The sequence below is a fragment of the Oncorhynchus kisutch genome, linkage group LG18 (genome assembly GCF_002021735.2).
Source record: "Oncorhynchus kisutch isolate 150728-3 linkage group LG18, Okis_V2, whole genome shotgun sequence".
NCBI lineage: Eukaryota > Metazoa > Chordata > Actinopteri > Salmoniformes > Salmonidae > Oncorhynchus > Oncorhynchus kisutch.
In genome coordinates, this window is record NC_034191.2 from 38,869,239 (window position 1) to 38,894,894 (window position 25,656).

The 25,656-nt window shown below is 45.7% G+C and overlaps 2 protein-coding genes across 3 annotated transcripts; one reads left to right on the forward strand and one right to left on the reverse strand.

The window, feature by feature from the left end:
* Positions 1–89: 89 nt before the first annotated feature.
* On the reverse strand, positions 90–22,321 carry LOC109908965 (bleomycin hydrolase-like). 2 transcript variants are annotated; one of them, XM_031795994.1, is made up of 12 exons: positions 22,021–22,321; positions 16,544–16,741; positions 15,579–15,688; positions 15,145–15,286; positions 14,429–14,517; positions 14,037–14,129; positions 7,471–7,626; positions 7,007–7,165; positions 6,811–6,878; positions 6,539–6,656; positions 5,974–6,046; positions 90–399 (listed from the first exon to the last, which is right to left on the reverse strand). In XM_031795994.1, the coding sequence occupies exons 1-12, from the start codon at positions 22,028–22,030 to the stop codon at positions 248–250; spliced, it is 1,368 nt and encodes a 455-aa protein (XP_031651854.1). In that variant the 5' UTR covers positions 22,031–22,321; the 3' UTR covers positions 90–247. The 2 variants fall into 2 exon arrangements, with proteins under 2 accessions (XP_031651854.1, XP_031651855.1); XM_031795995.1 differs by having other exon boundaries at positions 5,974–6,043; positions 22,021–22,158.
* Positions 22,322–22,908: 587 nt separating this feature from the next.
* Positions 22,909–25,621, forward strand: LOC109908963 (uncharacterized). The gene is made up of 5 exons (XM_020507784.2): positions 22,909–23,187; positions 23,566–23,904; positions 24,095–24,280; positions 24,499–24,527; positions 24,625–25,621. Exons 1-5 carry the CDS (start codon positions 23,124–23,126, stop codon positions 24,727–24,729), a joined length of 723 nt encoding a protein of 240 aa, XP_020363373.1. The 5' UTR covers positions 22,909–23,123; the 3' UTR covers positions 24,730–25,621.
* Positions 25,622–25,656: the final 35 nt, after the last annotated feature.

Sequence of the window (25,656 nt, forward strand, 5' to 3'; positions counted from 1 at the left end):
ACATGCCACAGAATGTTTATGAAGCCAGAGGACACACAACAACAAAAACAACAAAAACTGACAAAACAAAATGGCCGAAAGAAGACGTGTGTTTTTCCAGTAAAAAAACCCGACTTTTATTATTTGTCTAGAGAACAGGCTGTGGTGGGTGGAAGTCTATGGAGGAGTAAAACCAGAGAGATGGGGCGGAGTCAAACAGACCAGGGCTGAAACCAGGCGGGTGGGATGGCACCCTCTGTTTCCATAGTTACAAGGCCAAGGCTCCCATTGGGTCCCAGGCAGGAAGGACAATGGGCTCCTTCTGCATTACTTCCAGCACCTCGGGGGCCAGGTACTTCTTGTCCACGACCACCTCGTACACGTATTCAGAGAACCACTCGTCGGTCATGATTAGGTAACCTGCACACACACACACACACACACACACACACACACACACACACACACACACACACACACACACACACACACACACACACACACACACACACACACACACACACACACACACACACACACACACACACACACACACACACACACGATACACAGGGTTAATTCATACAGTTAGAAGGTTGAAAAAGACCCGATGAAGGTGTAATTGAGATTGTTGGTATAAGGTCGAGATCCCCGACGTGCCGCTGGAGTTTCTTCTCAGGAATCATTAGTCTTGATTAACGTCTCGAAGACCAGTCAGTCTGAAATCCATTAGCCAACAGCAGTACCAGTGACTCACCCTGTACTTCAGTGGACTGCCCTATACCGAAAGCAATAGGTGCGAGTGTTCTAAAGTGTGAGACCAGATAAGAGGGGCGTTCGTCAGCACCCCTGGCCTCAGACCTATTGTTCCACAGGGAGAGGGAAGGAAGGACGGACCCCTCACCCTGTCTGTCTGTCCCACGCAACACCTGGGTTTAAATACTATTTGAAATCTTTCAAATGCATGGCTTGGACTGGTTTTCTTTAGCCTGCATGGAGTGCCAGGTGGGCTGGGTTTGCACTTTTGGGACGTTTCTATTTGTTCCATTGCACCAAGCAAGTAAAGCAGGAAGCATTTGAAATGATGTCAAATAGTATTTGAACCCAAGTCTGTCCCACACTTCTGTCCTCACCTCGCACACCTCAGCCCAATAAATCTCCAGATTGCAAGGGAGGGACTGACGACACACATAATTTTATTCCTTAACACAGCATTAGGCCACTTTATCCTTCCCATACAAAAAAGATGAAAGAATATCTCGAATGCCACTTCATCCTGCTCTAATACATTTTGATAACTTGACAACTTTCAGTGTACACGATCCCACTCTGAAACCTTGGCCCTGAAAACACGTACAGACACAGGCCACGACCTCGCTCTCACAGACAGGGTGACCGAGAGTACATCAAATCATAAAAAACAGCATATAAAACACTTGATGTGAAGAGATTAGAGGGGCGAGAGCAGGATGTTTAATGACAATAGGGGCATTCCTCATACAGTGTTCTTATTTATCTACAATGGCAATGGGCCTGTCTGAACAAACTAACAACCCAGATTACAGACAGGGAGAGGAACAGCTCCAATCTGTCCACGTGGCGATAGATTTGGGATTTGAGCAGGCACGGGCTGGTTCATTTGGGCACGCAGCAGAAAACGTTTTAAAACATTTTCCAACTAATGTTTCTTATTGGACAAGTCCAGGTGGTCTCTCCGTGTTTCAGACAGCTTTTTTCCGTTTGGTGCCTAATGAATGCGATCCTGTGGTTATACGGGATTGTGTAACGGTCAGAGCTGGGGACTAGACCAGATTGAGACCACTGTTTGGTTTTCCTCTCATCTCTGGACCCGGGCAGTGTCTAGAGCGCATCCCTCCCCCGCTGAAAAGTTGCATTATCGATGACGTCACAGGGACCTGAGAAAAACGTACCTCAGCTCAAAACAATACCCCAGGTTCTGTGTGTTATTCGTTCTGGGTGTTATCCGTTCTGTGCGTTATCCGTTCTGTGTGTTATCCGTTCTGTGTGTTATTCGTTCTGTGTTCTGTATGTTATCCGTTCTGTGTGTTATCCGTTCTGGGTGTTATTCATTCTGTGTGTTATTCATTCTATGCGTTATCCGTTCTGTGTGTTATCCGTTCTGTGTGTTATCCGTTCTGGGTGTTATTCGTTCTGTGTGTTATTCGTTCTGTGTTCTGTGTGTTATCCGTTCTGTGTGTTATCCGTTCTGTGCGTTATCTGTTCTGGGTGTTATTCATTCTGTGTGTTATCCGTTCTGTGTGTTATTCGTTCTGTGTTCTGTGTGTTATCCGTTCTGGGTGTTATCCGTTCTGGGTGTTATTCATTCTGGGTGTTATTCGTTCTGGGTGATATTTGTTCTATGTACTGTGTGTTATCCATTCTGGGTGTTATCCGTTCTGGGTTTTATCCGTTCGGTGTTCTGTGTGTTATCCGTTCTGGGTGTTATTAGTTCTCTGTTCTGTGTGTTATCCATTCTGGGTGTTATTTGTTCTATGTTCTGTGTGTTATCCGTTCTGGGTGTTATCCGTTCTGTGTGTTATTCGTTCTGTGTGTTATTTGTTCTATGTACTGTGTGTTATCCATTCTGGGTGGTATCCATTCTGGGTGTTATCCGTTCTGGGTGTTATCCGTTCTGGGTGTTATCCGTTCTGTTTTCGGTGTGTTATCCATTCTGGGTGTTATTTGTTCTATGTTCTGTGTGTTATCCATTCTGGGTGTTATCCGTTCTGTGTGTTATCCGTTCTGTGTGTTATCTGTTCTGTGTGTTATTTGTTCTATGTTCTGTGTGTTATCCGTTCTGGGTGTTATCTGTTCTGGGTGTTATCCGTTCTGTGTGTTATCCGTTCTGGGTGTTATTTGTTCTATGTTCTGTGTGTTATCCATTCTGGGTGTTATCCGTTCTGGGTGTTATTTGTTCTGGGTGTTATCCGTTCTGGGTGTTATCCGTTCTGGGTGTTATTTGTTCTATGTTCTGTGTGTTATCCATTCTGTGTGTTATCCATTCTGGGTGTTATCCGTTCTGGGTGTTATCCGTTCTGGGTGTTATTTGTTCTATGTTCTGTGTGTTATCCATTCTGGGTGTTATCCATTCTGGGTGGTATTCGTTCTATGTTCTGTGTGTTATCCATTCTGGGTGTTATCCGTTCTGGGTGTTATCCGTTCTGGGTGTTATCCGTTCTGGGTGTTATCCGTTCTGGGTGGTATCCATTCTGGGTGTTATCCGTTCTGGGTGTTATCCGTTCTGGGTGTTATCCGTTCTGTTTTCGGTGTGTTATCCGTTCTGGGTGTTATTTGTTCTATGTTCTGTGTGTTATCCATTCTGGGTGTTATCCGTTCTGTGTGTTATCCGTTCTGTGTGTTATCTGTTCTGTGTGTTATTTGTTCTATGTTCTGGGTGTTATCTGTTCTGGGTGTTATCCGTTCTGTGTGTTATCCGTTCTGGGTGTTACTTTTTCTATGTTCTGTGTGTTATCCATTCTGGGTGTTATCCGTTCTGGGTGTTATTTGTTCTGGGTGTTATCTGTTCTGGGTGTTATCCGTTCTGGGTGTTATTTGTTCTATGTTCTGTGTGTTATCCATTCTGTGTGTTATCCATTCTGGGTGTTATCCGTTCTGGGTGTTATCCGTTCTGGGTGTTATTTGTTCTATGTTCTGTGTGTTATCCATTCTGGGTGTTATCCATTCTGGGTGGTATTCGTTCTATGTTCTGTGTGTTATCCATTCTGGGTGTTATCCGTTCTGGGTGTTATCCGTTCTGGGTGTTATTTGTTCTGGGTGTTATCCGTTCTGGGTGTTATCCGTTCTGGGTGTTATCCGTTCTTGGTGTTATCCGTTCTGGGTGGTATTCGTTCTATGTTCTGTGTGTTATCCATTCTGGGTGTTATCTGTTCTGGGTGTTATCCGTTCTGGGTGTTATCCGTTTTGGGTGTTATTTGTTCTGTGTGTTATCCGTTCTGGGTGTTATCCGTTCTGGGTGTTATTTGTTCTGTGTGTTGTCCGTTCTGGGTGTTATTCGTCCTGTGTCTTATTCGTCCTGTGTGTTATTCGTCCTGTGTGTTATCCGTTCTGTGTGTTATCCATTCTGGGTGTTATTTGTTCTGTGTGTTATCCGTTCTGGGTGTTATTCGTCCTGTGTGTTATTCGTCCTGGGTGTTATTCGTCCTGTGTGTTCACTCTGCGTGTTCTTCCTTTCCAGTTTCCAGGAAAGATGTGTGCGTGTCGGGCGGCGGTTTCGTATAGCGGCATTATTTGTCTTAACGGGACAGCAGATGTGTCCTACCTCGCCTTACAGGGAGAGCTGTGGGTGGAGTTTACTCTGCTTTAGATCCCATAGTACAGCTGAAAAGTTCTGAGCAATACGGGTCACAGACTGCTAAAGCGAGCACTGTCTGCAGCACATCCTGTTTCCATCATCTCCTTAGTTCGCCATAACGTCAACATTATTTCCCAAACCTATCTGCGACGACGTCACCAACGTAAATGTAATAGCAGATATAAGAGTGTGTCCATAGTCTGCCCGGTAACGTGATATGTTAACAAGGGAATCGCGATAGCCAGTACAAATATTGTTTCTCACTATACCGAAGTAGCTGTAAAAGGGGCGGTGTAGAATCCCAGAGGTGTGTTGAGAAGGGCATCTCTAGCCTATAAACAGTCTGTCACAATGAAATATCACATGTCAGATTGGCCCACATTCCCCATATTTGTATAGTAATCGTGGAAAGGTACAAATAGTGCACTCTGAGGCCATAATAATACATCTTGAGAAAAGCCCTGGCGTTTGGAGGGTTTGGGCAGTTTGCACCAGGCACCACGGTGTTAACCTAATTAGGTGGGATCCTCTCGGGGGAAACAAAATATTACTGGCAATTGGATAGATGATAACCCTCGAAACCTTGCGAATACACATTTTCTCCGTCCGCCGTGGCGTTGACAAGTCCTCCCTCCCCGTAACCAGCTGTCCTTCAAGCGGTGCTCACCGCCGCGGGTCCACCGTTTGTTTTCTATAACTTTATTAATACATCCGAGAGGGAAGAGAGAGGATATGAAGGCTTTCTCCCATCTGTGTGGATGTTTATGGAATATGAGTGAAATACAGTTGATTTGAGGAGGCACCAAAGTGTTAGGCCTTTTTATACATTTTCAATATGCAGATGACATGAAGTCATTTACCAGGAAGTGGAACGACATAACAAAACCCAAATAACCTGCACTGGAATGCAGAGCACAGGGTGCGTAGGGATGGAGAGGGAGAGAGGAGAGAGAGAGGGGGAAAGAAGGAGAGAAAGACAGAGGGGGAGAGAGAAAGAGAGAGGTGGGAATGGTGGATAATTACGTATTTTCGGTAAAAAGCCACACAGTCCCAACAGAGGAGGGTTCAGTATTTGTTTCCTTTCAAATGTTTTAGTGGCGCTGGATGGAAGAAGGAAAATACTATTTGAACCCAGGCCTGTAGTATGACAGTGTCTGAGCTGGACTCTTCCACACAGAGGAAGTCGGGAGGCTGAAACAAAATGGCGTACTGTTGTGTTGTGAGAGGGACAAAGGGCCGTTGTCTGGGAAACATCCCCGTTGTTGTGCCTTCTCTCCCTCTGGGGTTCATAGCCATAACAGACAAAGCTACGGTAGGGGGCCAGACATGAGTGGATGCCGCAAAACTAACCCCAAACCAAACCAGCCCTCCACACCTAGTCAATTATAAATTAAAAAACAAAGCCAGGCGGGTGGGGAGGGAGGGAGCTAATCCTACTTCAAATTCAATCGACCTGACAGGAAATTCAACTGTCCCGGTGATTGTACACTGACGCCCTGTGGGGTGAGAGAGAAGAGAGACGAGGGGTCTGGGCCTTCACATAACTCGGCTCAGGCGGACCTAGAGGGGCTCTCGTGTTGCGAGAGGCAGACAGACATCACAAGGCTGCGTGAGAACGGGCCCTCTCCTCCTCTGACCTCTGGCCGACTCAGCGCTCTCACCTTTATTCCCACGGTCGTCCCCCCAGGAGTTCTCCACCCTCCACTTCTCATAACCTCCATCCTTTTCCTCCTGCTAGAGTGAGCGAAAGGGAGAACGAGAGAGAGAGAGAGAGAGACAGAACTCAATCAAAATGTGGGATTATTAGGAGGCAGATGTACCCAGCAAATGGAGAAGAAGTCCAAGTCAGTCTGTGTTTTCTGATTTATGCCCATCATACATGAAGTACACTATACATGGTGGAAGTATATTCAGCAAATGATACAGTATGTCCATTAGTAAGAGAGGAGGGCAGGATTCCTAGTGGGGTGCAGAGCAGGACTGGTAACTCCTATGTTGTGTAGCTTAGGGCCCTGTCCAGCTGTTCTGAGGAGAACGAGGAGACAGGTGGGGTTCACATACAGGGGGGGAAATTGACAGCCATTTTAACACATAAAGTCGATTCAAACGACTGTAAACACTACACTGGACGCCGTTGTTGCAGAGTCACTGGGGAACACTCAAATGCGGCGCGTATGTACGCATGTGTGTGTGTGTGTACATACGTGTGTGTACTGTGTGTGCTACCTTGTCGGTGACAGCGGTGAGGATCATGGCGTGTGTCATGAGGGAGTCTCCGAAAATCAGCCTCTCTGCCTTGGACAGGTTCTTTATGGACACACCGAACACCAACTCATGGTTGAACCTGAGAGATGGGGGAACACAGGGAGGGACAGGATGAGAACTCACACACACAAACACACACACACACGCACACACACACACGCACAAAGATCTGACTTATAGTGAGTTATACATGCGATGTTGACACATGTTCGCCTCTCTCTCGTAAAACTCACACATTCATGTCGTTGATGCCCAGTTTGCCATGGAAATGCTTGCCCACGTCGCAACCGAACCACACAGCCTACGAGAGAGAGGGAGAGAGAGAGAAAGAGGGAGAGAAACATGCGTTACAGGTCGTCTCCTTGCACACTTGCTCAGTTGTCAGACGTAGCCATGATCTAACTTCCTGGACACGCTCACACACAGTACCTCTCCCTCTTTGATGGAGTCCGCGGCGGCCTTTTTGAGTAGCTGGATGGGCTGGTTATTGTACAGGGTGTTGTGTCCGCCCACCATGTTGCCCAGGAACTCAACGCTATACAACTTCTCATAGGGGTTCTGAGGCCGCGGGTCATTCACCAGACAGACCTGTGGGGTGGGGAGGGAGAACAGAGGTTAGACTCAGCTCATCAACAAACACAGAAAGAGAGGGCATTATTCCTGACTCCAACCCTTGGTCTAATATAGACTAACTGGGCCCCGGTGCTTTTCCTGGGTCGCAAAAATTCAGAAAACGCCCAAAGTTTCCAGGAACTTCAGGAATTTTTCAACCCCAGGGGAAAAACTCACGGCCCTAATAATGATTAGCTCTTGTAATAATTTGTTACGATCAGCTCAAAGCCGATATTGACATTTTATTCAAATAAACCAATAAAGCTGGGTAAAAAGTTGACCTTGTCCTGAATGTTGTAGAGGGGCTTGACCAGCTCCTTGTAGAACTGCTGAGGGGACAGGGGGCCCATGCGGTGGAAGTTCTTGTCCTTGTCTCTGTACTCCCAATAAATGGAGTCAGCGGGGCTGCCCAGACACACAGTGGCCACCCTGAAGACCTGTAAACAGCGCACGTGAAACAACAGACAGGAGGAAGAAAACACCTTACGTTAGTCATGCAATACCACTGTAAGACACAGACAGAGCACATTGATATCTCTTAGATAGTCTCTTATGTAAAAGCGCCATTTTAAAACTCAAACTCGGGGACCAAAGAGAGCTTAACAGTAGTGTGAGGAGGATATCCGCCCTGCCAAAGCCCAATCCCTCTTGCGCTCTCTGCCTGGCTGTATCGCTGGCTCTTCCTGTCGTTGTGGTTTCTGACTGTGTTCCCATGGCGTTCCTCTGGCCTCGACCAGTCTGTTTTGACAGGGTTCTCAGAATAAGCCTTCCCTTATCCCTTAGCCTTCCCAACTGATACGTCGATCTCGGGAATTTCCTTCTGAAAAGACGTCGTGTACACCAGTCCTATCAAAGCCTATTATGTAAGTGGATGTTCTGGCGGTTCGAGAATACCCAGCATTGTCGGTGTCTGATTATGCTCTGTCGGGCTGTCAATCACAAAAAAAGGCTTAAAATGTGTACACCGACTCCCAATCTGGCATGTACGCGTAGGTAGTCCGACCGTTAGTACGCAAGCACACATACGCAACACACACAGACGCATACACGCACGCCTATATTTACGAGGACTTCCCATTGACTCCCACTATTTTCATTTACTTTCGGCAAAAAAGTCCAGGCAAATTAAACTCCTAATAGGGTGAAAATAGAGCTGGGGAATTACGTTTGGCCCCGGAGCTCTTCACCAAAGCAGAGACACTCAGGGGCCGTTGCTGCTGCACTTTTCCACTGTGTCAACAACATTAACTACTAATGACATGCCTGTGTTCAGGTTGATCGTAGTCAACTATTCCCACATAGGCACTTGTTGTAAATTAAGAATTTGATGTTTTTGCTGACTTAAATAAAACAAAAATATTTTCAAAAAGACAGCACACCCAGTCACATTCCCACCTACCCAGACCCTCACCTTTTCCCACACCCAGACAAGACAGCGCCTTGAAGACTCTGGGTTTGTTTTCTCTATCCCGTTGCCCCGCGGCGCAGACTAAATGCCAACGGTGCCCATCCCTGCCCTGTATTTAACCAGCACGGGCCCCAGATGCACCGAACACACAAACAGGCCCCTTTGCCCCCATGCCCTCGGGCCCCTGTCCCACCTCACATCCCGGTCTCCTCCTTGGCAGGTTAAATAAACGCTGCTGCCCGTCCAAACACAACAGAGCACCCATGTAGACCCGGTGAAACGAGGCTATGCTTTTCACAAAACAATGAGCCAGAGCCCCACTGACGTCAGCAGGCTGCAGCAGCACAGCCCTCAGTGAGTCAATATTGAATCACCTGCTTCCAAAACGGACAGACGAAGATGAGCACGAGACACTGGGTGGGCTGGGCACGTCTCCATTAGAATCATGTATATAGCACTACCGCCAAGATTCTTGGTACTGTCTCTTCTGTCCTGTACCCGCTAAAATGTTGATTATGAGTAGCCTTGTTCCATTGTATTCCTTCACTGTGTTAAACCCCCCAGTTCATTTCTCAGCACTGGTACAGTCCTCCTCAGTAGTAGGCTACCATTTACAGATATCCAACCATTCCTGTTGGCTCTCTCCCTCTCAGGACACAGACAACCATCCATCAGCATGGACCAGCAGAGGCTGACAGGGTCATGTGTGGGGAGCAGGCGGCCCACCCTCCCTTCCTGCCTGCCTGCCACCCTTACCCTGGCCCTTCCACTGAGGACAGACACACTGCGTTGAGGATGGAAGAGGGAGAGGGGAGATTTACGACCGCTGGACCATGCTGGACACCGTGTTTGACCAGTGTCTTTAGAGACCTTTGCTTTCTTTTTTTCATGTCTGTGTCGCTGTCTGTATATCTTCTGACGTACACTACATAGCTCCTCTCCCTCCCACTCCTAAACGCTGCTTCAGCTGGTGGGTGGAGCTGGTGAAAGAATCCCATGGCTGCCGTCTGTCAGGGGCTGGCTGTTGTGGGTTTGTAAGCCGTTTGGGAAAGATTAGTAAGGTTTTTGTGTGGCTTCTGAGCGCAGGCAGGCTTCTTCAAGGCCACCCGGGTCCTGATTTTCTGCTTGGCCAGGTTTGAATTAGGGCCTTATCTGCGATGGCGGCTGGGATCCCCTGTTATTGACAAAAGCAGGAAGCCGGAGTGACCTGTGTTTGTTTGGGGAAATTGCACCGCCTGCACCAGAGGACAGTCTACAACAGCCTGGGATAAACATTAAAACACACGTTGTAATAATGAAAGTGTCCGTCTTCATAAAGACTGATCCAGACGGCAACACGGGACTGGTTAACAGTAGTCTAAGACCTGGCTCTTGTCCTCAAAGATTTTGCAACGGAAAGTGAAAAGGAGTGTTTCTTATCGGACAAGTTTAAGGTACAAGATATTCCCTTCCTGCGCGTTCTCTTCCGTTTGGTGCCTAATGAACAAGGCCCTGTACTCATAACCTACGGAAATGCTCCGTAACCCCATTTCATCTGAACAGGCCCAGCAATTAATAGATTAAGGAAGCTCCTCTAGATCCACAGCATGCCCCCCCACCCCCACCCCCAGCCGCCTGTGGGATAACGCAGACCGTATTCTTGTGTCGTGTGACATGGATGAAGCCCAGGTGTGGGTAATAAGGCCTGTAATTGGCCGATGCCGGGGCATCCGGAGAGGCTGCGTGTCTCAGCGGATCATGCTAGCCTTTGAGCGTACCTACGTAGCATGTGTTTGCATGCTTGGCAGTAAACACTGGAGCGCCTGCAGCACGCCAGCCAGTTAGCGTCAATGCTACAGCAACACTCACGCTCCATCCTCTCCTCGTCGGCTCACGCATGCCTGTTTGTTTGTTGATTCACCTCCCGTTGCCCAAACAGAGGGAAATCACCTCGTCAGGAGAGAAATAAACAAACAAACAGCAGAACACACTAAAACACCTTGTGCTTGTAACTGTGAAGGGTGGAACCTGCCACGGCCCGTATCCACAAAGTAGGAGTGCTGATCTAGGATCAGCTTTTCTTTTGAATCACAATAGATGAAAAGGGTGGACCTGATCCTAGATCAGCCCTTCAACTCCAAGATGCTTTGTGACTACAGGCCCTGCTGCATTTGAGCCAAAGCCCTGGGACACAGAGCCTAGATGAAACTGTAAGCAAATGACCTGTTTGAGAGAGCAGCTGGGGTAGAAGAAATGGACTGGGGTTGACTGAGACTTTCTGGCCTTGTAAACAGAAAACACATGGGGCCATTACAGATTGTAACAACATTGTCAAATTAAGAAATATGAGCTGATGAAGTGCGGCGGGCCGCTTTTCAGCGCTGGCAAACGAGCCCACACAATAACACAAACCCACCCACAGCGGCCTGCGGCTACAGCCAGCGCTGAGCCAACAGACTGACTACGTCCCAAACCGCACCCTATTCACTTTATAGTGCACTACATTTGACCCGAGCCCCCAATGGGCCCTGGTCAAAGCAGTGCACTATATAGGGAAGAGGGTCCATAGAGAGGTAGCCACTCTAAAGGCACACGCAGCATGTCAGTCAACTCACTGTCCAATCAATGACTCCGTACAATCTACAAACACAGCACTCATACTGAACACAGTCATATGTGCCTGAAGGAGACTTTCTATTCAGAATGTCCGGCGCCCAAATGGGCACGTTCTATACAGCAGAAACCATATAGGACTGGATATGAAAAGAGAACAGGAACCGGCCTGAAGGAGTGCTGCAGAGAGGATATGAGGAACGTGTGTCTGTGTGTGTGTGTGTGTGTGTGTGTGTGTGTGTGTGTGTGTGTCTGTGTGTGTGTGTATTATGTGTGGTCGTGTGCTAGCAGAGGTGGTGTGTGTGTGTGTGTGCTTGGAAACGTCTCCCTGTGTTTGTGCGCACCTGCACCCCGTCACACTCCTCACCCAGGGAGTGTGCCCAACGCCAGATCCTCCCCACCTAAAGTAGGCCTGACATCCCCTGGCTTAACGAGGGCCGAGTCTGGGAGCTTTGATCAGCTATGACTCACACACCAACTCTAAAATGTAACCACAGACACATACACCAACTCTAAAATGTAACCACAGAGACAAACACCACTTCTGAATATAAACACAAGCCACTTCTAAGCATACATAGAAACACACACACCACTTCTAAACGTTCACACACGCACAAACCCACAACCTGTCATACTTGGTGTTTACATGGTTTACATGTGCAGTCTGAACCCAGAACAAGGTGGCACAGCCCGCACACTGAAGTCACATGCAACACTCGGAAAAGGACTGCAATACTCTGTAATTGTCCCAAATGGCCCCCTATTCCCTATATATAGTGCACTATAAAGGGAAGAGTGTGGCATTTGGGACGTAGCCCTACTGTGTCAACACAACATGCTGAGTGACGAGCACACAGAGAAGTTAATTAATGAAAAAGGACCCGACTAACTGATCACATCCGACAGAGTGTATTCTAGCTTAATTAATTATGGCTAATTTGTTGGCTTGCTAGCTAGGAGCTAATCTAAATCACGGCACAACAGTGATGTTTCACTTGTCGCAACAGATGCCAAGCATAAATAGAAGCCCGAAAGCGCAGTCAACGCACCCTTCTCCGTACGGATGCCCACGGGACGGGAGGAGAGGCGCTGGTTACACCCTTCACCCTCCCGAGCCAACATCCCCCACCTTTCTCTCTCTCTCTCTCTCTTCACACTCCCCCTGGCTGCCAGAGCTGTGTTACACAAAACAAACTACTACCAGGTGGACAAACAAACACGTTGACAAAAAAACACAAAAAAACTCTCTTGTTCATAGAAGTGCAACGAGGGAGAACTGGAAGTGTTGCACAATCAGAATGTGTTGTAGCGAGCGTAGTGTATCCAGTGCGGTAAGGGCAGTAGACACAGAGTCTGTTTAAACAAGCAGTCAGGGGCATATACAACAGAACTGCTCCACACAAAAGCTACATCCTTTATGTAATGTTCTCTCTCTGGCTGTGTGATATTGACTGACCACACACACCTCTGTCTTAAGTGGTACTGTGAATGTTGGGACATTAAGGCTTTATTCTCTCACAGTGAAATTGCCTTACGCCATTCAATGTGAGGAGCGTTGCGATAAAGATCTTGTTTATGGAACATTCTGTCACCAGGTCCGTGAGGTGTGTGTGAGTGCACGTGGACACACACACGCGCATGTGGACACACACACACACACACACTCTCTCTCTTTGCAGCCAGAAGTATAGAATGACAAGCTGTCACCAGTGGATTATAAACAGTACCAACCATATATCACTACAGCCATTGTTGCTAAATGTGGAAGAGTTGGGTTACGCAATGTTATGCAGTGCTGGGAGGGGCTTGTGATTATGTCCTAATTCATTACTACTGATAAAGCACTGTTTAACAAAATAAACAGTCATCTCTATTTGGCCATTTCTAGCAGTTCCTTTTCTAAGCCTACTTATGTCAAACATGCTGATTTAAGGTAGAAAACTAATTAGCGGCATTATTTAAGGGGGAACACAGCTCAAACAAATTCCAAAATTAGATCTGAACCCGAGGAGGGTCTATCCACTGTCTGACAGTTAGAGGAATCAGATTTGATAGAGGAATCAGTGGTGTGGTGAAAGTCAATGGTATTAGATAGGGTAGTGTAACACACACACACACACACACACACACACACACACACACACACACACACACACACACACACACACACACACACACACACACACCTTTGTTATCATCCTTTCTGTGTGCTGCTACAACAGGCGACAGATACATTTGAATGGAATGTCCAATAACTAATCCGAAAACAAATATTGCCTAATAATTACTGGAGCCGTAATGGTTATCGTCCTTGCCTACCCAGTACCTGCTGTGTTAAATACATACAGGCGTGTTACAGCACGTGTCCTTCTCAGAGCACAGATCTACGGTCTGTTATACAGCCCCCTCCTCTGGACAAACTGATGCAGTGCTACAACATTACTGAAGAGGAAAACAGTGATGTGGTGGCGGTGTGTGTGATGTGGTGGTGGTGTGTGGGTCGTGCGCTGTGTGTGGTGTGATGTGGTGGCGGTGTGTGTGATGTGGTGGTGGTGTGTGTGTCGTGCGCTCTGTGTGGTGTGATGTGGTGGCGGTGTGTGTGATGTGGTGGCGGTGTGTGGGTCGTGCGCTCTGTGTGGTGTGATGTGGTGGCGGTGTGTGTGATGTGGTGGCGGTGTGTGGGTCGTGCGCTCTGTGTGGTGTGATGTGGTGGCGGTGTGTGTGATGTGGTGGCGGTGGCGGTGTGTGGGTCGTGCGCTCTGTGTGGTGTGATGTGGTGGCGGTGTGTGTGATGTGGTGGTGTGGCGTGCGAGTCGTGTGCGTCTTTCCCTAACATGCGCTTACCTCCTCAATCATGGTGTCCATGGCGTCAGACAGCTCGGCTTCAGTGGATTCACTGGCCACCATGTTGCGCAGTCTTAGACAGTATTCTCTCAGCTGGAAGCCAGGGAACATTGGCATGACATAGTACACAGCGACATGTATTACCGCGTGACATTGTGGAGCATCTCGGGTTAGGGGTTAGTTATCTGGGTCTTCTATAGGAAAACAGACGACACCAAAATAAAAAAAGGTGGCTTCTACGCTCTTCCCGTAGTGTTTCCCTGCTAGTGTATATGCTTGTACTGCTTTGTCTTGGTATGAAACAGGAGGACTAGGTTTTTGGTGTTGTACTTCTACACAAGACATCACTATGAAATCGGAAATGTCGCAAAGATGTAAGTGAGTCGACCTACCTTGTGATTGAGGATGTCGTTCATTCGCCGCGAGGCCTCGGAGCTGTGAGACTCTGGGAAGCATTTCTTTGGGATAACGCCGTACTTTTCTGATGATCGGGGAAAGGTAATAACATATATATATATGCCATTTAGCAGACACTTTGATCCAAAAGCGACTTACAGTCATGCCTGCCTACATTTTTCCTATGGGAGGCCCCAGTGGGAATCGAACCCACGACCCTGGCGTCGCAAGCGCCGTGATCCACCAACTGAGCCACAGAGGACCGTAACTTTAAGGCTTTGCCCTCGGGCTGTGGTCAAAAGTAATGCACTACGTAGGGAATAGTATGCTATTTGGGACGCACCCTTGATCTAAACCACTAACCTGACCCATTAAAACAGTGGAAGGGTAGTTACATAGAATGTCTAATTAAAAGGAATTACACAGTAACTACTACATTAGTAACTCACCAGAAACAGAATCTAGACAGTTCCAGTAGAATTTTGCTTATTTTCTGCAGTAAACGGACACCGCCAAGTAGTTACAGTCTAGTTACCAAGGTAGTTACACTGTCCTAAATGGCACCCTATTCCCTACATATGAACCCTGGGCCAACGTAGTACCGAATATAGGGAATACGGTGCGATTCATGACTCAGCCACTACATAATGACATAGAATAATGCAAATGAAGCAGCAACACTCCCCTGATCGGGTAACAGGTATGAACTGACCAATGAGGTTGACCAGCATATCCCACTGGCCGCCGTCATTGGTGGGATTGGAGAGCAGGAACTGTACCAGTCTGCCGTCTACAGGCTCCTTCCTCTGGGCTGTCTCCACACAGGCCTGCAGGAAGTAGTAGCACCGCTCCACCTGAAGGGAGGATGGAGAGAGTGCAGAAAGGGGACATAATGGAGAGAGGAGATGAGAGGGGGGGACGGTGACGTCCAATCGGTACAACATTGTCCAGTGTACAGAGCGCCACACACAAAGGGGGTTTAAGGCAGACAATGAGTCTAATAGTACTAAAGATACGCACTGCCAAACACACCAACACTGTTCACAACCCACTGCTGAAATGTAACAACAAATGCATTGTATATTCTAGTGGCTGTTACTAAAAGTTGCTCAAGTGAATACGTGTGACGAACAAATGTGGTCTTACCTTGTCCCAGAAGAAGAGGTAGGACTGACTGAACTCAAACTCTTCGATGTTGAACTTTTTCATGAAGGGAAGGCGCATGACGTTGAGGCACGAGAAGATCCAACATCTCCCTGAAACCCACAATCAGCACAGATGAGTATGGAACTGTGTATATGGATCTGTGCCTCAATGGCAGCTTCCCAAATAACACTATCCCCTATTCATAGACACATAGTTAGACCTCCATTCTCCCCACTCCACGGTTGTGTCCCAAAATGGCATCCTATTCCCTATATAGTGCACTACCCTACTGTATACAGTGCACCAGTAAGACTATCTGTCGCCATTGGCGTCAGCTAATGGGGATCCCAATAAATCAAATCAAAAATGTTGACTAGCTCCTATAGGGCTCTGGTCAAACGGAGTGCACCATGTAGGAAATAGACTGCCATTTGGCACACAGCTCCACCACATCTCTGCATCAGGTACGTAGGTCTATTTCATTCACATGCAGTCTTTGTACATGGCCAGGCCCCTGGAGTAGTTACAGATGCTGGGTGTCAAATATATTGGCACCCTTGCGCGGAACACAAATGATTTTTTTTTTATTGTTGAAATTGAAAAACATTCGTTTTTTTGTGTATTTGTTTGATTTACAGCTAAAATTGAGATTTTTTTTTTTTACCTTTATTTAACCAAGCAAGTCAGTTAAGAACAAATTCTTATTTACAATGATGGCCTACCGGGGAACTGCCTTGTTCAGGGGCAGAACGATCTTGTCAGCTCAGGGATTCGATCCAGCAACCTTTCAGTTACTGGCCCAACGCTCTAACCACTAGGCTACCTGCCTCCCCGGTGGCTACAGGGTAAAAAAATTGCCATACAACCAGTTTTAAAAAGAAAAAACTGAACATTCTGCTCCATTGCAATCCATTGTAAAGTGCAAGGGTGCCAATATATTTGACCGTATCTGTAGGTAAGCGTACCTGAGTTTTTCTGGTTGGTGATAGGCTTGCCCTCTGTGGGGATGGAGTGCTGGAATATGTGCACGGTGTCCTGGACCGTCTGCCTGTGCAGACACACCTCCAGCGGGTCGATGCACGTGGACACGTTCTGGGCCAGCAGGTACCTGGGCTCCGCCCGCAAACGCTTCACAAAGGAGGCGATCTTCTCCTGACTCAAACCTGAGGAGGACAATAGAGAGGTTGTAATTTTTAAGGAAACAGGGACAGGGTTATCCTGGTTAGTGGTCTGTTTATGCTCTCTTGACAACTTTGTAATGGAATTAGCCTGCCAAACATTGTTTGGCGTGACAAGGAGTTGGCATAAGCGCAGAAACAGATCTGAGACCAGGCTAGGCCAGGGTGTATTAGAAATGGAAACAGATCTGAGAACAGGCTAGGCCAGGATGTATTAGAAATTGAAATAGATCTGAGACCAGGCTAGGCCAGGGTGTATTAGAAAGGTAAATAGATCTGAGACCAGGCTAGGCCAGGGTGTATTAGAAATGGAAACAGATCTGAGACCAGGCTAGGCCAGGGTGTATTAGAAAGGGAAACAGATCTGAGACCAGGCTAGGCCAGGGTGTATTAGAAAGGGAAACAGATCTGAGACCAGGCTAGGCCAGGGTGTATTAGAAAGGGAAACAGATCTGAGACCAGGCTAGGCCAGGGTGTATTAGAAAGGGAAACAGATCTGAGACCAGGCTAGGCCAGGGTGTATTAGAAAGGGAAACAGATCTGAGACCAGGCTAGGCCAGGGTGTATTAGAAAGGGAAACAGATCTGAGACCAGGCTAGGCCAGGGTGTATTAGAAAGGGAAACAGATCTGAGACCAGGCTAGGCCAGGGTGAATTAGGAAGGGAAACAGATCTGAGACCAGGCTAGGCCAGGGTGTATTAGAAAGGGAAACAGATCTGAGACCAGGCTAGGCCAGGGTGTATTAGAAATGGAAACAGATCTGAGACCAGGCTAGGCCAGGGTGTATTAGAAATGGAAACAAATCTGAGACCAGGCTAGGCCAGGGTGTATTAGAAATGGAAACAGATCTGAGACCAGGCTAGGCCAGGGTGTATTAGAAATGGAAACAGATCTGAGACCAGGCTAGGCCAGGGTGTATTAGAAAGGGAAACAGATCTTAGACCAGGCTAGGCCAGGGTGTATTAGAAAGGGAAACAGATCTGAGACCAGGCTAGGCCAGGGTGTATTAGAAAGGGAAACAGATCTGAGACCAGGCTAGGCCAGGGTGTATTAGAAAGGGAAACAGATCTGAGACCAGGCTAGGCCAGGGTGTATTAGAAAGGGAAACAGATCTGAGACCAGGCTAGGCCAGGGTGTATTAGAAAGGGAAACAGATCTGAGACCAGGCTAGGCCAGGGTGTATTAGAAAGGGAAACAGATCTGAGACCAGGCTAGGCCAGGGTGTATTAGAAATTGAAACAGATCTGAGACCAGGCTAGGCCAGGGTGTATTAGAAATGAAACAAGCTGTAATATAAGGAGGATGTTATTGGTGTTTGATCTGGCAAAGTGGCAATGGGTTCCGAATTGCAGCGGGACTATTAAAGTTGTACTGTATTGAAATGTCAAAAAAGTGGCAAAGGGACTCGTCCACTCCCCACCGGACAATGTGGTACAAAACAGCAGGACATCAAGTTCGGTATCAAATTCAAATATGCCCGAGTTCACAAAAGTGTTCTCATCCTATTTTGACAGGGACGATCAATATACAGTGCCTTCAGAAATGATTGACTTATTTCACAATGTTGTGTTACGGTCTGAATTGAAAATGGATTGCAGAAATGTTTTTCCTCACCCATCTACACCCAATACCTCATAATGACAAAGTGAAAACATGTTTTTAGAAATGTTTGGAAATGTATTGAAAATTAAATAGGTACTCACACCCCTGAGTCAATACTTTGCAGAAGCAATTACTTTGGCAGCGATTACAGCTGTGAGTCTTTCTGGGTAAATCTCTAAGAGCTTTTTCAGACCTGGATTGTGCAACATTTGCCCATTATTGTTTTCAAAACACTTCAAGCTCTGTCATATTAGTTGTTGGTCATTGCTAGACAATCATCTGCAGGTCTTGTCATAAAATTTCAAGTAGATTTGAAGTCAAAACTGTAACTCGGCCACTCAGGAACATTTAATGTCTTCTAGGGCTGAACCTATTTAGTCGACTGAACAATTGTTTGGTCGATAGGCTGTTGGTCGACCGAGATTTCTTTAGTCGAGCAGTAGCAAAGAAAACATTGTAAAATCATGGTGTACAAGACACCTGTCTGATTGGCGCCTGTCTGAGTGGACTAATCCATTGTTAAGGTCGTGGGGGTGGCATAGTCTATCGCACACATGCTACAGAAATTGTATATGGTTATATTACGTACGAACAATGGGGAAACACACAAAAAAAATAAAAAAATGTATAACAAATGTGCTTTCTACCGCGTTGGATAGCGGTTGCTGTCCATGGTTCTGAAACATCAGTGGGCTGTTGAATTGCCTCCTTTTGCTGGACCATGTTGTTATGTGCATAATAGCAAAGTTAACCAGCATATTGGTGTTGAGAACAATGGGCGGAGGCAGCAGAGGAGTTAGGAGAAGAGAAAACAGCCCTTGCCTTAATTTTCTACGAAAAAATAGGAAACCAACTAAATTAGGTATATAATCAATAGCCTAACTGTTAAATGTGCCTGGCTTTATAAATTAACCATACATTCAGTGTATGGAAAATGACATGTTTTAACATTTCGACCAATCAATTGGTCGAAAGAACAGATGACTCTTGGTTGACCAAGATTTTTTTCAAGTCAGAGACAACCCTACTGTGTTCTTGGTAACCAACTCCAGTGAAGATTTGGCCTTGTGTTAAATTCATCTCCCGGTGTCTGATAGAAAGCAGACTGAACCTGGTTTTCCTCTAGGATTTTGCCTGTGCTTATAGTTCTATTCCATTTCTTTTTAATCCTGAAAATCTCCCCACTTTTAACGATTACAAGCATACCCATAACATGATGCATCCACTACTATGCTTGAAAATATGGATAGGTGTTGTGTCACTGCTTCCCGCTCTGGTAGGTCTACATTATGATCAAATAGCCACAGTAGCCTACATGACCACTGTTAAAACTGTAACTTAAAGTGGGTACAGTCTCAGTGTTCACAGTAAACACGTGCCGGAAGTTGCACAGAATGTTCACAATGTTCAAGTTTGCGCTTAGCAGACCAAAATGTAGGGAACATTAGTGAAGGTCAGTGACCCATTTCTTTATTATATTTAATCAATTTTAAATTCAGGTTGTAACACAACAAACTTTGGAAAAAGTCAAGGGGTGTGAATACTTTTTGAAGGCACTGTATATGTGATACTAGAACTATCTGTAGTAGTAGTACACTGATAAAATAATGCTGCGGTGTCATTCCATCAAATTCAAATCAAATTTATTTAGAAACCCAGCCCATATCAAATCCAATTAATTTAGAAACCCAGCCTAAAACCCCAAACAGCAAGCAATGCAGGTGTAGAAGCACGGTGGCTAGGACAAACTCCCTAGAAAGGCCAGAACCTAGGATGAAACCTAAGAAGGAACCAGGCTATGATGGGTGGCCAGTCCTCTTCTGGCTGTCCCGGGTGGAGATTATAACAGAACGTGGCCAAGATGTTCAAATGTTCATAAATGACCAGCAGGGTCAAATAATAATAATCACAGTGGTTGTCGAGGGGGCAACAGGTCAGCACCTCAGGAGTAAATGTCAGTTGGCTTTTCATAGCCGATCATTCAGAGTATCTCTACCGCTCCTGCTGTCTCTAGAGAGTTGAAAACCGCAGGTCTGTGACAGGTAGCACGTCCGGTAATATTCCATCAAATACTGCACAGCAATTAAACACAGAAAAGAACATTGCTTAATCATGCATACTGCCTGACTCAAGCCCTATTGGTTCTGGACCGTCAGGCTATTTTACATGACCGAGGTTCAAATACACTGGCCATTCCTGGGGTGTATTCATTAGTCCACACCGTGGTAAAGCGTAGCAAACGTTTTGCAACAGAAAACATTTTGCGACAAAAATGAGTGTTCATTACTGGACAAATTGAGGTAGGTCCGTCCCTGTTTCGGCAGTTTGCTTCCATTTGGTTCAAAGTAAATACACCCCAGATCTACAGGGATAGACAAACCCACATGCCTCAGTACTCCATCATTACCACATAAATTGGATAAATCATACATTATTTCCTGCTGTCAGCTTGCTACAGTAAATGGATGATAGAGACCCTATTATGCTGATTTAATCGGTGTACAAAACCAAGTGGGGTGTGTCGCCATACAAACGCAGGGATAGGCAGAGAGCCCATTCCAACGCAGCCTCCACAGAATGGAAAAGCATGAATGGGAATGACTGTCAGTGTCACTTTAGTTTTGTATGGAAAGGTGCCAAACTGGTGTCTGGAGTGACTTGCAACTTTACATATAAGTTGTTGTATAGCTTTTATGACTGACTTAGTATCTTTCCTGGTCTTTGGGTGCAAGTCTTTCTGAGGTCAACAAGGTACCAAAATCACATCACACCAAAAATTCTAAGTCTATCACTATAAACCCGTTGTCATAGTGTCAAACATCCTTCCCTGTCTGATAGCTTAATGTTTTATTGTGCCTGGGGAGGGCATATTCTGACAGCTTAACGTCAAGCTAGCTACTTGAACAACCAAGGTATTGGGTTCGTCGTGGACTGCCTGCTTGTTGACAAACACTGCTATTATTCCACTTTATTAAAGGGGCAGCAGGTAGCCTAGCGATTAAGAGTTTAATTAAGGTCGGTGGTTCGAATCAAGAGCAGGCAAGGTAAAAAAAAAAAAAAAAAGCTGCCGTTTTGCCCTTGAGCAAGGCAGTTTAAGCCGGGCGCCGATAACGTGGACGTCGATTAAGGCAGTCACCCGCACCGCTCTGATTCAGAGGGGTTGGGTTAAATCCCCTTTATGGAATAGCACTGGCTAATGCTCACCTAAAAAGTTGGTTAAATAGCTAGCAAGTTGAGCTGCCTCCTATGTTAACTGACTGACTGGATAACTAACAGTTAGCTGCCAAGCCGATACTTGACTAACATTACATAGAGTTAGCTAGCTTACGTTAGTTACTAGTAGTAACAGTACCCATCAACTTTTCTGGCACTGATAGCTGGGAAGACGTTGGATGGCTGTGCTGAAGTTGGTCGGCTACCATTATCAAGCTAGCTAACATTATCTGTCATGTCATTATCAAAGTGAAAAAACACATAAGGAAGCTGGCTGGTTAGCTATGCTACGTTACCTAACTTCGCTAACCGGATAGCTAATGGTCTATCTGAAAAGTGACATAAAGCTAGCTATCCGGCTAACGTTAGCTAGGGAACGCAAATTGAGCTCACATGCTGGCTATACAAGTGACAATGAATGAAAGAAGACAAAGTAATACAAGACATACCAGTCTCCATGTTTCCGAAGAGGGTTAGGAAGTGTTTCTATATGTCTATAAAAGTCACCGGCTCCTTGTTTATCTCATTCGCCGACAGTCAGTCAGTCCGATCAGAGTTCCGACCGGAAACAGGAAACATAATTGTTACAATGTAACAATAGACTGGGATGGTGAGTATCACAAACACCAATGGCATAACAGTTTCCTTTAACATGCCCCTTGGCATTTAAGAGTATGCCCGAGACTGGTGAGGACATTGGACCTTATATCAGAGTCAGCATAGTTGAAGCTCTGTACCAAGTTATTCAGATGAAATGTGACAATAATTGTGCAATGTATGTATACCATTCTTATTATTAGGTAATAACACATTTTGTTGCTTTCATTTTTCATTTTGAACTACCTTGCAGTTGGCCTGAATTGGTGGATAGAAGCAACAAGAAGATTTACTATACAACTTGGGCCATGTCATTACACAACCTTTATTTGAAAGAGGATTAATGAGATTCAATGTACAGACACAATCAAAAACATGCACATTCAACACACTTTTTTCTTGGTTTTCATGGAAATGTATTCTTTAGTAAATGTATTGCTAAATGTTAACTATTATATTCTATCTAAGGAGTTAATGATTGTGCCCAGCCACAGAATTCGGGGAAGGATGTGATTTTTCTTTTGGAGTTGGAGTTGGAGTTGGAGTTGGAGTTGGAGTTGGAGTTGGAGTTGGAGTTGGAGTTGGAGTTGGAGTTGGAGTTGGAGTTGGAGTTAGAGAGAGAGAGAGAGAGAGAGAGAGAGAGAGAGTGTGTGTGTGTGTGTGTGTGTGTGTGTGTGTGTGTGTGTGTGTGCGTGCACTTGTGTACTTCCTTCCTTATTTCCAACTCGACTGAGGCAGCTACTGGAAACCATTTCGCAATTGTGGAGAGTACACTCCCATTGAGGGGAGAAAAATGTCATGAGAAAGTGAGAGAACAATTGAGAAACTAAGAAGAACCATTTGTATACGCCTAGTAAAAACACAGTAGTTTTTGCGCTAATAATGTTGGGTCCAGCTTCCTGAGGCACCAGGACATTGTGTTGGGGCTGCTCTATGAAACCCGTCCTACTATTCTATGGGGAAGAAAGAAATGTACAACTGTCTGTTTCTCTCATGGACCTGTCTATGTTTTCTCCCGGGTAAGTCCAACTACTCTTGTTTAGGATTCCTGACAGTTGTGGTCAGACCTTGGTTTTATAACCATATATGTAGGATGACCAACAAATGACTGAAAGAGCTATCTAGGATGTCACTCGAGATCAGAAAAGGAAGGACAAGTAATCAAACAATCTTATCTAAATGTATGTGTCATCTGCTTCCCTACAAAAGAGGTATCATGAGAGATATCTTCTCTCAGTGAACTCTTTACTATACATTGCTATACACGTACTATACATGTAGATTGCCATTGGGATATGAATGGATGTAGATGCTGCTCCTCTGTTGTCTCGTGAATGTTTTATATTATGTTTGTATTATATTTATGTGTTCACTTTTCTCACCTTTTGGTCCATCAGGTTATGATTCAGAGGAATGTGTGACTTCTGTCTTGGCAAAGAGAGGTTCTGTTGACGTACCAAAGGGGGGCACTCTTTCCCTATCCTGTGTTGTTCAGCATTGTGGAGATGATGGCTGGACAGGGGGATGGGGGCTGTCAACAGAGGGACAGTTCCTTCTCTTTAGTCTCACTCCAAGGCATCATCTCTCCAAAGTCACATTGACAACCAATAGTACCCGTCTGATCATGGACATCCTCAACGTCAACCAATCAGATCATGGAATGTACCAATGCCAGATCACCTGGGTTAAGGGATCCACCAGTGTTGGACATATGACATATGTGAACATCACTGCAGGTACATATGGTCTACATTAACTATTTGTTAATGTTTCATACAATGAATATACAGTATGTATTGCTCTGTAAGATTTTCCCCAAAAATGAGAATCAATCACAGAAAATGACCACTCGACATTCCCAGATGACAGGTAGACTGGTATGCATGTGATCTGACTTCATTGATGTGCTGTACCTTTTCTCTGCAGCCATACCACCCACATCCGTGAGGAAGGTCTATTCCAGGGTGGCGGTGTATGTAAGTACCTGTTTGGTAATCACCCTGGTTTTGGGTCTGGCTTACCATATAAGGTCAAAGGTCCCATCTCAGCCCCCACCAATACCACCGCCCAAGCCCCCACCACGCTCCCAAAGTGCACGCAAGGACAAGCCCCGTAAGACTTCTCTTTCTTTATCGATACAATTTCATAACATCTTGCCGCAGTGTGTTGACATGCACATTTCTACTACAGCATTGTACATGAACATGCGATCAATTTGTACAGTTGATCGTGTCTACAGCTTATTTAAAGGCCAGTCTAATGCTAATTTGTGAAGTGCCCAAATTAGGAATGTATTAAATCTAATTCTGACCCTGATATTTTCTTTGCAGCCACACCCAAGCCTAAACCAAAGATAGAGGTGAGTATTATTTGAATAATTGTTTCTGAATGCCCTTTTCCTTAACCTTTTTCTAGAATGCTTTCTCGGGCTAACCTGAGTGTCTGTTTTCTTGCAGTTGGTCTATGCAGCTCTTTCAAATGACTGCCTTGAACAGCAGAATCCTAATCCTCAACGAAAAGCCGCACAGCTCACAGTCTACTCCTCTCTCCGCTTCTCCTGACTCACTGTATAGTGTGGGATGGACAATGTATGTCCAGTCAGACTTTTATATTGTAGAGACCTCAACTCAACTCCTACCCACTGGGCACACACTAGTTGAATCAACTTTGTCTCCACGAAAGTACATTGAACCAACGTGGAATAAACGTTGCATTGACATCTGTGCCCAGTAGGCAGTGACCTTGTCAAATGGTTCGGATCTCTTGTCGTAAAGGCTAATGCGTTGAGTTGATAGTCGCTGGACCGAGGTTCGAGTTCTGGCCGAGGCTATCCCCTGAATTCACATCAATATTCACCTCCGCATGTAACAGACTTGTGTTGATCGAGTGGTCACATTTCAGAGATCTGGAATGAATGACTTCAGATGCTTTCTGCTTTTGTGTGTGTCATGCAGTAACTTCCATCCTCGCGCTCAGCTAGATCGCGGTGCCATGTGAAAATCGTCTGTAAATATAATCTGTGTTCAGTGTTCTAAATTGTGTTTTATGCAACTGTCTTTTATTTGTTAACACTGTCATTATTATATGTGGGAATTACTTTCTCTGCCGTGTGTTTTGAATCAACAGACTAGAACTGATGTTCCATACCAAAATATTGCCACTGCTAAGAAAGGTTGAGCAAATTCTATTAAAAGTAGCCCCCTCAAAACAATGTTCCATGTAAAGCAGACCTGGGTTCAGACACTATTTGAAATATTTCAAATACTTTGAGTGTTTGCTCTAGTCTGCCTGAGGGGCGAATTTTGCCATTTTTGGACTATTCTATTGGTCCATTATGCCAGGCAAGCTCAATCAAGCACATATACATTATTTAAGAGGATTTCAAATAGTATTTGAACCCATGTCTAAAGCGTGCTCTCTCCCTTTTATAATAAACAGACAAAAACAATCAGATATGCCTCTGTTCCTTCCTGTGAGGTCACTGAATT